This window comes from Oryza sativa, chromosome 4, assembly GCF_034140825.1.
Source record: "Oryza sativa Japonica Group chromosome 4, ASM3414082v1".
Taxonomy (NCBI): Eukaryota; Viridiplantae; Streptophyta; class Magnoliopsida; order Poales; family Poaceae; genus Oryza; species Oryza sativa.
The window spans coordinates 17229213-17244285 of record NC_089038.1 but is presented as its reverse complement, the minus strand read 5'-3'; the positions used below and the strand labels follow the sequence as shown (position 1 = coordinate 17244285).

At 34.6% G+C, this 15073-nt stretch overlaps 1 protein-coding gene across 1 annotated transcript; it reads right to left on the bottom strand.

Moving 5' to 3' along the window:
* Positions 1-6829: 6829 nt before the first annotated feature.
* Positions 6830-14287, bottom strand: LOC4335559 (fatty acyl-CoA reductase 1). The gene is made up of 10 exons (XM_015779783.3): positions 14164-14287; positions 12957-13060; positions 12147-12346; positions 10886-10986; positions 9329-9518; positions 9077-9238; positions 8606-8687; positions 7804-8070; positions 7563-7690; positions 6830-7218 (listed from the first exon to the last, which is right to left on the bottom strand). Exons 1-10 carry the CDS (start codon positions 14240-14242, stop codon positions 7038-7040), a joined length of 1494 nt encoding a protein of 497 aa, XP_015635269.1. The 5' UTR covers positions 14243-14287; the 3' UTR covers positions 6830-7037.
* Positions 14288-15073: the final 786 nt, after the last annotated feature.

The window sequence follows — 15073 nt, the reverse complement described above, 5'->3', positions numbered from 1 at the left end:
ACTAATCTGTAATCATTTTTTTTTATTTATCTTGCATTCTCTCTCCTTTTCCTGTTGTGCCGCAGCTGGCGCAGGCACGAAAATACCCGCCGCTTGCCCAAGTGCTCGTCGGCCCTTGGTCTCATCGTCCGAGCCTCCATCGATCTGCTCCGGTCGTTTCCCTCACTGCCGAGAAACAAGCTATCAGATTCAGATTGGGTGACATAGGTAGGCATGTCACAATGTGATATAGGTAGATCTCGGCCCTACAAAACAAATTCAACAGCTAAGATATATTCATTCATGTCATCATAGGTTAAAATTTAACTCCATTAAAATTTTAACTCCTGAAAGTTTACTCCCAGTAAAATTTTAACTTCTGCGAGTTAAAGTTTAACTCGTGATATCGTGGACGAATCTCAGCCGTTAGATTTATTTTGGAGGGCTGAGATTCACCCTGTGTCACCTCGTGACGTGCCTACCCTATGTCACATAATCTGAATCCCAATTCCCAAGCCATCATAGATCGACGCCCACGCGATCTTGCATACTTTCTCTGATTGTAAAATGGTGTAATTGCCATGTAATTTTTTTAGTCGAACTGATGCAATGCAACACTATGCATGTGTATTATACATGTATTATCCTGATGGAAAATTTTCTCTGATTTATGAGGTGCACACTAGAGTAAAATTTTCACTCATAAATGAGGTGCACACTGGAGTAAATATGTTACTCCACGTGCTAGTAGTCTTGTACTCCTGTGAGTAAAAATTTTTCACAACGTTACATAAAATTATCGAGTAGTAAAACTATTACTATCGTATATAACGGTAAGTAAAAAAATTACTTAAGGAAAAATGGCTCCATTCGTAGCACAAGATCCTTCTTTAATCAGAAGGACTGTGTTAAACGGTAAAAAAAATTACCGAAGAAAAAATGGTTCGATTAGTAGCACAAGATCTTTTGTTTAATTAAAAGAACTGGACGAGGAGAACAAGAATCACTGCGTCTGATGAGGATGAGTGGCGAGCGCAGATGTGGGCGGGGCGATCGGAAAACAGGATGCATGTGTTAAGAACAGAAAAAAGTGGAGAGTAATTTTTTTACGGGAGACCATAATAAACTGGACATCACATAGCACGTGGAGTAATTTTTTACTTAACAAATCAGGTAGAAACCCAAATAAAGTGGACATATATAGCATGCACAGTAATTTTTTTTTACTGAAGGAATAGGGATTTTTTTACTCGTAAGGATGGGAAGGGGAGATCTAGTTTGGAAAGAGAAGAAACGAAAAATCAGGAAGCGATCACGATAAAAAAAGTAAATCACGGAACCAACGAGAAAATAGGCAGCAACATAGTAATTTTTTTCCTGAGATGGCAGGGGGAGGGGTATCGCTAGGAACGGAAAATCGGGACGCGGCGCCACCGTCTCTCTCTCTCTCTATATATATATATATAGGACACTCATATGGGGCACCATGGTGCCCGGGCACCATGGTATCTAATGCACAAAATCACTCAAATTTTTTAAAATTTTCAAATTGTGAGTATATACCTAGTTATAATAATTTGATTCATAACTATACTTATCAACAAAACAACTCAAATTTAACTTTATTTCACAATACATGATTACATACCTAACTAATTATATGTATGGATGCTATATACCTAGAATCAAAATCTAACAAAAACAAGTTCAAATTCAGTTCAAACTTGCTTTAAACTAGTTAGTAAAGTAGTTAATGTTAATACCTAGGTAATTGAAAAAGTTTCATACTCATTTGAATTGGGTATATACTCAATTTCAACAATGGTACCCGGGCACCATGGAGCACCAAACAAATTTACTATATATATATATATATATATATATATATATATATATATATATATATATATATATATATATATATATATATATATATATATGTGTGTGTGTGTGTGTGTGTGTGTGTGTGTGTGTGTGTGTGTGTGTGTGTGTGTGTGTGTGTGTGTGTGTGTGTGTATGTATATGTATATGTATATGTATATGTATATGTATATGTATATGTATATGTATATGTATATGTATATATATATATATATTAAATTTGTTTGGTGCTCCATGGTGTCCGGGCACTATTGTTGAAATTGAGTATATACCCAATTCAAATGAGTATGAAACTTTTTCAAATATTTAGATATTAACACTAACTACTTTACTAACTAGTTCAAAGCAAGTTTGAACTGAATTTGAACTTGTTTTTGTTAGATTTTGATTCTAGGTATATAGCATCCAAACATATAATTAGTTAGGTATGTAATCATGGATTGTGAAATAAAGTTAAATTTGAGTTGTTTTGTTGATAGGTATAGGCATGAATCGAATTCTTATAACTAGGTATATACTCACAATTTGAAAATTTTGAAAAATTTGAGTGATTTTGTGCATTTGATACCATGATACCATGGTGCCCGGGCATATGAGTTTCATATATATATATAGGGAGCGTATCCTATGCACACAAGCATAGGATACGCTCCCTATATGGTATGTATATATATAAGTTAATATATACTCATAAATTTAGATTTATGGTATGTATATATATTACAATCCTCCTAACTTTCTAATGTTCTATCGGATATTACAAAATCTAGGACGCAGGGTGGGGGTTGATGAATAGGTTTTCCATCGTAGTAGAATTCTCCCGCGGGATCAATAACCTGATCCGTGATAAATCCCATCAGTTGTTCTTCAACAGACTTTATAAAATCATCATGGGAGAGCCGCTCCTCCATCCAAATAACCTATCTTTAGAATTAATGAGATATAAATATATGAAACCAATAAGAAATCAAGACATAATGTATGAATGATGTTTACGTACATCACTACAAGAAATCTTATGATAGATAACGCTTCATTTACGTCATAAAAACATAAAATTTCGTCACGTTCATAATCTGTGACGCTCGCGTGATGAAAATTCATTCGTAACCTATCATGCGTCTCTAATGGCGTTCTATGACGAAACCTTTTTTTTCGTCATTAATCTAGTGACGATCTTTCTGTCGTCATAACTTTGTGACGCTCATATTCGTTATTATCTAACCTAAAGAATATCATAAAATATCTTATGGCCCTTTAAAATCCATGTATTGAGCACCCTTATTATGGGCTTAGCCCAATGGCAAGCTCGACTAGATTTTAGCCTAGCCCATCTATGATGTGAAATTCAAAGTTTGTGAACTTCAAATAGAATTTTTTTATACAATAAAGTTGTATAACCCATCTAGATCTACAATTTTTATTTTGGTCATTTGTTCATCCGATAAGGTGATAATAACATTGTTCACAAATATTACATATCTCCCATATGGTTTCATAAATTATAAGACAGATGTGTAAAATTTGTGAACAATGTTACTATCACTTTGTCGGATGAAGAAATGACCAAAATAAAAGTTATAGATATTGATGAGTTATACAACTTTGTTGTTGATGACTTTTTCAGTTGAAATCATTTAATATTCGAAAATATTGTTTGAAGTTGTCATAATTTAAAATTCAAATTCAAATTATTGAAACAAAGTCATATAGCAAAATGACCAAAAACAAAAGTTGTAGATATTGATGATTTAGACAACTTTGTTGTTGACAATTTTTTCATTTGAAATCATTTACTACCCGAAAAATTATTTTAATTTCAAATTATGGAAAATTCAAACAACATTTTCAAATACTAAATGATTTCAACTGAAAAAGTTATCAACAACAAAGTTGTATAACTCATCAAGATCTACAAATTTTGTTTTGATTATTTTGCTATATGACTTTGTTTAAATAATTTGAATTTGAGTTTTAAATTATGACAACTTCAAACAACAATTTCAAATACTAAATGATTTAAACTGAAAAAGTCATCAACAACAAAGTTTTATAACTCACTAATATATATAACTTTTATTTTGGTCATTTCTTCATCCGATAAAGAGATAGTAACATTGTTCACAAAATTTACAACTCTTATAGAGATGTAATTTTTGTGAACAATGTTACTATCACTTTGTCAGATGAAGAAATGACCAAAATAAAAGTTATAGAAATTGGTGAGTTATACAACTTTGTTGTTGATGACTTTTTCAGTTTAAATCATTTACTATTTGAAAATGTTGTCTGAAGTTGTCATAATTTGAAATTCAAATTCAAATTATTGAAACAAAGTCATATAACAAAATGACCAAAATAAAAGTTGTAGATCTTGGTGAGTTATATAACTTTGTTATTGACAATGTTTTCATTTGAAATCATTTATTACCCGAAAAATTATTTGAATTGAGAGGAGGGAGGCAAATGGACTTCTCGGCGAGGGAGGAGCAAAAGGGCTGGGCCGGCAGCCTGAAGAGAGAGGAGGGGAAGGAGAAGCCGGTCCGGGGAGGGAGAGAGAGGTTGTGGGCTGAGGGAGGGAAAGAGTAACACTTGGGTTGAAAAAGGCCGAAGTACAAAGCGAGGGATTTTAATTTGTTTTCCATTTATTTTAATATATTAAATGAACTTTGTGGTATTAAAATTAGTTACTGGGCTCCGTAAATTCACGGAAATTTTCAGATAATAATTTAGACCACGTACAATATTACAAAAATATTTCTGACCATGATTTTTAAAGGAAAATTTTAGTTTCCTCATTAATTCACTTGATTAAATTGCTTTAACTTTTAATATATTTTTATAGAAATGCATTATATAAATCTGTGGCATTTGATTTTTGCCCTTATGACAAATTAATATTTGTCACAATGTTCCATTGAAATACTTTATGACGATTCCTAGTTGGTATTAATGACGAACACCTTTTTTTTCGTCACTAAGCCACCACATCTCATACTAATCGTCATAAAATGGAATGTGCTGAGACGAATAGCTCCGATGTCACGAGGAATTCGTCACAGAAGGTCATATTTCTTGTGGCATCCAGATTCTTGTCACTATTGATTGCATGTGTATAGCTGTGCATATAAGTGTAGACATAGTAGCCACAAAATTTCATCCCATGCTCCTGTTTAGGATACTAAAGGAGAAACAAGAGATTTAATATACATTCCTATTTTAGAACAAATGATTGAATATAATTTTGGAGCATGTACTAACCAGAAAATTCATCCTCACTTCTAGTTTTTCATCCCAAACCCCGCGGATGAGTGTACGGAACCGTGCCCATGCCCTATATGCAGTTGCAAGCTATGATTAATTATCACAGTTTCCTAGCTATGATTATGGAGGTGGAGTGTATGTTAGTCCTCCTAGCCTTATCAGGTAGCCTTATCATCCCCATGTTGGGCATTCAACAGTTGATGTCTTGACCTAACTAGATATTGAGGATCACTATCAACCATCCCTTAAAGGATCAGAACACAGCAGACTAAGTTGGTTGAAGTGGTGGCAAAATTGCTATTATAAATGGGGAGTGGAACAATCCATATGGGATGTATATTTCAAGGCAAAATTGTCTACCGAATACCTTAACTTTGCGGTCTTAGCTATACCGTAAAAGTATATCTTTGGGAAACAAACTATTGAGTTTTGGTTTATGGCAGCTAGTTATGCTACATATAGAGCAATCAATTTTACTTTCTTCTGCTCCAGTATTATAGGTGTCGGTTCCAGAGAACCGATGCCTACAAGGCTATTAGGGATGTGCTAGCAGCCTTATAGATGCTGGCTGCCATCTAAAAATCACCACCTATGTGAGATTGTAGGTACTGGTTCTAGCTTAGCGCTGGCAACTATGGGGCTGCCAGCGTATCTCTGAGAGCCTCATAGGTGCTGGTTCTAGAAACAACACTAATGAGTTAGTGCTAAGAGCAAATTTAATAGTATAGCCAACTACTAGCTCCAATTCATTTATAGCCAATCTAATAGCTCATTCATACAATAGTTACCTATAAACATATACTACACCATTAATATATGGTCCTACCTCTCATATACACATAATGTATATATTGGAGTCCGTGCTGCAGCTGGCTACAAATATGTAGCCCGCTTTTCTTCTCTCTCTTCTCTTTGCTTCTCCACATATTCTTACAGCTGATTTGTAATCTGTTATTGTACTCGCTCTAAGGTAGTTGTAGTAATCACCATGCAAGTTTAGCAATCATCGTAGTTATCGGATCAAAAGCAACAACCAGACCCTGATAAAATACTGCTCATTAATTATACCGTCTTGTATGAAGCATAGAGCGGGTACAATAGCAGGCTATAAGCTAGCTGCAAATATATTTTAAGAAGATAAATAATGAGAGAGAAAAGCAGCGGGCTACAGATTTGTAGCCAGCTGTAGCACGAACTCCAAGACACACTGTGTGTATGATAAGTGGGATCAGATATTAATAGTGTAGTATGTAACTATTGTATAAATGAGCTATAAGATTGACTATAGATGAATTGGAGCTAGTAGTTGGCTATACTATTAAACTTGCTCTAACGTGCATTAGTTTTTCACATGGTCCACATCGTCTAAACTTTGATAATCATTATTAATTCCTTTCATAGAGCATATGCTGCATATCATCAATATTATACGAATTTGACATCAAACGGAATATTTTTTTTGTACACGAGTCTAAGTGCCACTTATATGGCCCTAATTCGACATCAAAGGATATTAATGTTATGGGATGGATTGTTACTAAAAAAACTGATGTGTTTTATTTTCTTAAATACATGTGCACTCTAATTATATTCACCAATAGTAATGAATATAATGTCTCCACCGAGAACACGGTAGCACATGAAACAGTGCTTAATTTAGAGTAAATGTTGGCAACTGTGCAATACATTCTGGGAAGAATAGCAATGACAACTCTAGTGGAGCACCAATATTTATAACATGAATGTTTTATAATAGCAATGGCAACAGTGATAGTAAGCGCTCTCACTGCCATAGATGAGAGTTCCCACCCGACATAGATCACTTATTCCACACTATTTTTTCATATAATAATAGCAATATTTTCAGCATGCAAACTAACACCTTGCATGTACATCATCATCTAAATATGTTTTTATGCACTGCGTGCTTTCGTCTTCTGGTTATTGGCATACTTTATAGCAGCTGGAATGTGGGTGTTCACGAGGTATGAGCTCCAGTTAATGCACTTAGGATCAAAATTAAATATGGATGCATCATCATTTTGGTCCATAGCCGTCGCCTTCCACAGTTTCCTCAGGTTGGTGTCATCAAACCTTCATCAAAATGTATATATGCATGCAGAAGGAAAATCAGCGTGTAGGTAAATCAAGAAAGAATGCAGTTATTGATTTATTACCTACTTCAATGAATGGTAGATTTTTTAGTAAATAAATGTTAAAAAGCATGTGTAATTTATTATAATTCTAAAAGGGGCATTCTCAATTATAGGAACATCATTAGTTCTAGAGAAGTATAGGAAGATTGTCTTGCTAAAAAGAATGTGCTATTTTCTTCTGTAAATGAGAGTGGCAGGGGAACCTCAAATTAAAACGTACCAGAAATTAATACACAGTTTCCATCTTTTGGTCTACTAAATGCACATAAGAAATAAGCTCACCATCCTTTGAAGAATACATATGGGGCATACAGCTTTGCCACAGTCATTAAAATGTTGTAGCCTCGGTTAAGCTCATAGTAGTTCTTGGTGTATATCCCTCCCAACAGTACATTTGCTGCACGCATCATCTGCTTATTATCACACGATCAACATGCCAAAGTCAGCAAGTCAAATCAATTTGTACCCAAACTAGGCTGGGGATTTAATTTCTGGAACTAATCAAGAAAGGTATTGTCTATACCTCCAATGGTACCTTGTACCGTAGAATCATGTATGCCTGGAAGTATACTAACCTATTGAACGTTAAAATTTTTTCATTTTGTATTGCCTTCCCATCTTTACTTGTACGTGGATTTTTGTGAAAGTATTTGTACAATGATTCTTCAATAAGAGATAACGGTACGGGATTTTGGTGAGAGGAAGTCACATGGTATATCACTTGAGCTTGTTTATTCCACTGACTGTTTATGGCTGCCATCATTGCGTTGATCACCATATCCCCAGGTATCTGTGTAATTTACAAATTTCGATAAATAACCATATATATATATATATATATATACATATATATATATATATATACATATATATATATATATATAGTAAATTTGTTTGGTGCTCCATGGTGCCCGGGCACCATTGTTGAAATTGAGTATATACCCAATTCAAATGAGTATGAAACTTTTTCAATTACTTAGGTATTAACATTAACTACTTTACTAACTAGTTCAAAGCAAGTTTGAACTGAATTTGAACTTGTTTTTGTTAGATTTTGATTCTAGGTATATAGCATCCATACATATAATTAGTTAGGTATGTAATCATGGATTGTGAAATAAAGTTAAATTTGAGTTGTTTTGTTGATAGGTATAGGTATGAATCGAATTCTTATAACTAGGTATATACTCACAATTTGAAAATTTTGAAAAATTTAAGTGATTTTGTGCATTTGAAACCATGGTGCCCCATATGAGTGTCCTATATATATATATATATATATATATATATATATATAGTGTATATTGTGGTTGGGAAATACTCACCAGGTCAAATATAACACTACCATCAAATATAAAACATGGAAGGGTTTGGTCATTGTATGCAACAAATATGACATCAATTGTCCTGCAATAAAAGTTTGTAGCATCAAAATATTCAATTAATTGGACTAGTAAGACAAAAAACAAATAATTGGCACTCAGCACAATATATGTTTTCTTTTACAAATGATAAATAATTCTGCAAATAAAATTGCAAGAGTGATTTTTTTTAAAAAAAAATAACTCCTAGTACCTAAGACATCAAAAAAATATTACATTTAAAAATAGAATTGTACAATCAAGTAACTCCTTAAGGACCCTAAATTTCTCAAAAGGTAATTATTTCTCAAATAGCATCTAATTATACTGCAGACAAGTAAGGTCAAAGGGTTGGAGTTAATAAATTAGACAATTATTTTTTATAACCAAGTGTAGCAACTAACAACGACGTATAACACAATAGAATATATCCACCTAGTTTGTTCTATCCACCCAGGCATTGGTTCCTGAAAAGTGCTTGTTATCATGCTTGGCCGGACGATGACAACGGGAAGGTCTTGTCCCAATTGTTGAAGTAACATCTCCCCCATAGCTTTCGTCAGTGTGTATGTATTTGGCCAACCAAAGTGCACGGCCCTTCACAAAAATCATCATTATATCATATTATTCATACCCATGGCATTATTTGAAAGCTATGAGAAATTAAAAAGATTCTTTATTTAAAACCTTTCAAGCCCAAGTTTCCTCATGGTTATTTTTTCTAACTTGCTGTCACTGTTTATTCCGAGTTCTGACTTGATCTTGTCCACTAGTTGCAGCTCAGCTTCAATGTCCAACTGGTAATCCAGTCGTAATGCTGTACCGATCTGGAATGGTTTCTCGAATATCTGGCCTGCTTGCTCACCGGCTACATAAGCTGTTGATAGCAAATTCAGAACATCGCCTCTTTGACACAATATATACATATATATATGTATGTATGTATATATATATATATGTATATATATGTATGTATATGTATGTATATGTATGTATGTATATGTATATGTATATGTATATGTATATGTATGTGTATGTGTATGTGTATGTATATGTATATGTATGTGTATATGTATATGTATATGTATATGTATATGTATATGTATATGTATATGTATATGTATATGTATATGTATATGTATATATGTATGTATATGTGTATATATATGTATATATATATATGTATATATATATATATATATGTGTGTGTGTGTGTGTATCTGTGTGTGTGTGTGTGATACAATGTACTATAAAAGTGTTGCTCATAGAAACTTTCGTTTTACATTGGCCAGTTTGTGGTGCAGTGGTGGATTTGCAAGCAAATCACTAATATTAGGATTTTGTTGCTTAGGGTAAACTATGATACTGGAAAGGTTGGAAGAGCCAAAGATGTTGTATGAGTGGTGGTGCCACACAGAGAGGGCATATTAAAACATAAGTGGGTCGATAAGATTTGAGGGATCACATGGTAAGCCAATCAGAGTTGTGTACTTTTGGTGGTAAGGAAGTGAGCTGTGGTTGTATGGAGGACATGGGCCGTGGTGTGATATTGGCTGGACTCGTCATGCATGCACGGATAGGTGAAGTCAGAACCTTTTGTATGAAGTGAAGCCATGAGTTTAAATGTGATGCTATGCATCAGCTGGCCACTGTAAGAGCTGAGCTAAGCTATTGTGGATTTTGGAAAATAGGTTGTTACAGAGGCAAGGGGTAGGAGATGGTTATATAGTGGTGGGACGAGGGTTTTGTATTGAGGAAATAAAACATTATGATGACTGAGAATCAAAATTCTGAAAGTTGCTCAAAATTTGAGCGGTAAAACTGAAATTAGAATAAATTTTGCATGACAAAAAATACTAACCAAAGGAGTACCCTATAGAGGGATACTAAAGTTTTCGAAATTTTGTTCCGAACTATTCTATATGGAACATGTAGGTTGGGATGTGTTGGCAAAGATGTCAGGAATGAAGTGTAAAACATGTAGGAAATGACGGTTTATAGAACTTAAGGTGGAAAATTAACTGATTTCTATCGGTAGTAGTTAACTAATCAAGAAAATCTGTGATGAACTCCCATTTACAGAACTAGAGGTTTTGCATGTTCTAACGTTGAATACTACTCCTCTGTCTTAAAATAGATCCTAGGATAAGATGAGATAGGTCCTATTCAGATATATGGTACTGTTAGGTGATATGCTATTATTTGGTCTGTTTTGGGGTAGATGAAGTATTTATATAAGCTTACCGGTGGAAACATGAAGCACCATCTTGAGGTTATCACACTGCTTTGCAAACTGACATAAATGCACGACTCCTGTTGTATTTGTTGCTAAAGCGACATCATACCTGCACACAGTGATCCAATGAGATTATGGCATATCTATACCTATACTAATTAGGTACTTTCAATGAGCTTTCACGTTAATCAGAAAGATCTAACCATTAATTAAGAAAATTGTTTAATCATATCTGTTGATTTTTTATAACCTTCGTCATTATAAGCCTATTACTATGTTCTTCTAAAACCATCTAAGGCCTATCTCATCTCATCGTCTAGATACACAATGCCCATCATTCACGTAGGCACATGGATGTAATTTAGCAGATTAGATCATGGGAGTGCCACACACGATGGCCGGAGTGGTGTGCTCCTGCCATCGGGATAGCGTCCACGTTGACCTCCATCGCTCTTTACAACCTAAGGATTAGTTGCGATTGTACAGGCACAGCTTCACCAACACTCAACCCTAGAATTCATATCATTCGACTCATAATATAGAATAACACATATATCCAGGTACATACATATAGCCCGGCCTTCTCATGCGTTCAACTAATTGGTCTGATCGATTGCGTTGCGGAGACGTTGATCAGCTCATAGATCTCCATCACATATCCAAATATCTTTCTTAATTCGGATCCTTGCATTACCCTCTCATTGCAGCAAAGAAAAAGGGGAGGGTTCAATTCAGAGATAAGGCATTAGACTCCACAAATTGACAAGATTGCTTTGCAGTAGAAAGAGATCCATTCATGGTCATCGGATCGTATTCTATCAATTATTATATTCTGACAAATGTGAAGATATGTCATGTTGTAGGGTTTTAATCTCACTAAATGAAATGTCATACAGGGTAAACTTACGACATGTCGAGATAGAATAAATGAGTTTCATCTAGATGAAACTTGGTTTACACATTTAACTATGCCTTATAAACAGAATTAATGAAACCACTTTGGGACTGAATTATTTCACATCCTATGCATTGGAAATGGAAATAAATTAAACCTCATTGTAATTAAATAGTTTCATAACATCATTCAATAATTAAATGCTATGAAAAGCATATGAGATCACGAAATAAAATTATGCATTGAAGACACATTTGTTTCATTCAGCAACCCAAACATCTTTAGATTATGAGGCAGTACACAAGGAAATAACAAATTGAAATCCCCACGAGAACGATGTTATATATCAATCTTCAAGAGATATATATATATACCTCTCCATAAAGTTTGTCGTTGCAGCTCCATTGACGATGATATCTACCTTCTGGGATAACTGCAGGATGTCATAACTCTCAAGCCCAAAGTTTTCATGCGTCACATCTCCAGGTAGAGCGTATATTTTTTCCTTGATGAAGGAGTGGAACCCAGCACCGTATTGTTCTCGCAGAACATCAAATAGACCATTTCCTACAACCTATACGGCAACAAGTAAACCAGTTTGATTAATCCTCTTATTTATTTCACCGAAGCTCTGGCTATATTATACATAAGGTGCACTTGTTTTTAGCTACTGCCTATTGGATTATCGTGGGCATGCTTCTTAACCGATAAAAGGTGCCACTTTTGGAAAACATTCTATATGGAAGTTTCTTAAATTCAGTTTTCAAAGTTTGTAATATACTGTGCAATACTATATTGGATGCCTTTTGCCGGTAAGCTGACAGTAGAGATTTCATTAAGGCAATGAAATTAACAGCCTCATTTTTTCGCTTATGTTTATACTTATCAGCCAAAATTTAAATTTTTAACCTGAAATTTGGAGTTGATTTTAAGTTTATTTTTCAGCCTTTACTTTTAGATCGCTAAAAACACGAATATAAAAGTTTTATTCACAAATTATTTTTCGCTTGCAAATATGCCGTTTGGCTTATTCCATGGACCCGTAAGCATCCAGCTTCTGTTACTACGAATTAATTAATTAAGATTAGCCAAGCTGTATATATATGTTAGGATAGTAACACATTTCAACGTCCAGAACCAGTTCAAAAACTGAGAAAAATCTGTGGGCTCGTTTGTACTTGTACCTCAGTGAGAACACGTTCCTCGGCAGCTATGGCGTCCGGAGCACGAACTAGCAGGTATAGCTTCCTCACCTCCGGCTGAACTCGTAGTATCTTCTCCACCAGCACTGCGTACGTCGTAGACAGTAATAAACATGTGTAGCATTCACATATGTACAAACGGACATACAAGTTCTTTTGAAAATAAGAAAAACCCACATCATTAATTATTTTCCACCAATAAAATTAAAGCTTTTTTATAGCAGGCTAAAAGGGAATTTACATTATGTGCTTTTAGATCAACAGGCTTTGACCGACCGTCTATGAAAATATTATACTTTTATAGAGAGTATGTTAAAACAATCATCTCAAAAAATTAAATAGCCTAACCCATCCACATGTAGAATTGTGGCCTAGAAAACCCTCTATGCAGCAAAATGGAGGGCATCTACGAAAACATTTTTTTATAGTAGTCTACAAGTCATTTTTTTCTCACTATACATATTAACATCAAGGTAGCTCGTCTTTACTTTTTCCTCAAAGCAGAATGTTTCTAGCTAATTTGTAATGTAAAACACTTTACAAACATGTCGTCAAGCACTACTGCAGAATCCCTCTTATGGGATGGCCCATTGGTGCCAGTTCAACCGAAACCGACATCTTTTCTAACGTATAGTATAGGTACAGATTAGAAAAAAAAACCAACATATATAATATAGGTGTCGGTTGTTAACCTAAAACTGAACTGTCACCTATAGTTCAGTGACCACACACCTTTACATTGATACCAGCTATGAAACTGACACCTATGATAAATTTCCAATGGTGTCAATTAATAGAGGATAACCAACATCTATGGTGGGCTTCTAATCGGTACCAATTAATATGGGGTCGAGTGTATTCATCCTTATCCAATAACTGCAAAGTATAAACAGCTTCATCTTTTTTTACACTAAGGCCCAATAACATTTTATTTACACTATTGAGTGGATTATTTTTTACAACTCCAACTCCACGCCAGAACGTGCAATCGAGTTTGCAGAAAATGATAGCTTTCTATATACTCTGGATCGATGATGATCAGTCGAAAAGTTTATATACTGCCCACGGTGAGATAATGTATAAATACCAATCAATGAAGCCATATGACATTATATATGCGAAATGAAAATCACCAAAACTAGAGATGAACACACATAATATGAAGACATATTTTAGCTAGAGAGAGTACATTTTCCCAGGAAGCCAGTAGCGCCGGTGATGAGTATAGTCTTGTCTCTGAAACGCTCCGCTATGCCTCCTGTCTCCATGGCGTATCGATATATCTTCCTAGAGCTCGCAACCTCTCTGTCCTCAGGTTTGTGTACTAGCGCCCGTATTTATAGGCCACCTATTAGTCTGTGTTCTTTGCTCATTGTTTCCAACATCTCTCCCTCGTGTTCCACGTGCACGCTTTTTCAAACCGCTAAATGATACGTTTTTTTCAAAAAGTTTCTATATTAAAGTTGCTTTTTTAAAAAATATCTAATACTTAATTAATCACGCGCTAATGGACCGCTCCGTTTTCCGTGCGGAGGGAATGAGTTCCCAACGCACATAAATGAATGCATCTCACACACACATCCTTGGACTATACGTGGCCAACCCAATTTTGGGTTGGTTAGACAGGAGGTTCTTGAAAACTCTCACGCACGCAAAATGAAACGACTTATTAGCGCACGATTAGTCAAGTATTACTTAAATAATTCTGAAAATAAATTAATATAATTTTTTAAAGTAATTTTTCTATTGAATTTGTTTTTGAACAAAATGTAGTCATTCATAATTCGAAAAGCATGCAGAAAAAAAAAAGAGGAGAGCACAAGTTGATAATTTAGGTTCACTACAAAACACAGACATAAATGGATCCGAACAAACTCCATGCTGCACGGGGGGGGTGACGCGCAACCAACCATATGCATGCTACTCGATCACTCCATTCGTCATTTTTGGTTTTCACGTCTTGTATTATTGACATATATTCCGTTATTACTAGTATCTAGTATATGTTTATAAATGACGTTAAATATAACTACACGAAAACATATATTGTTATTATTATTCCCTTTCCTATACCGTACTGCCGTTCTTCTCAAAAAAGA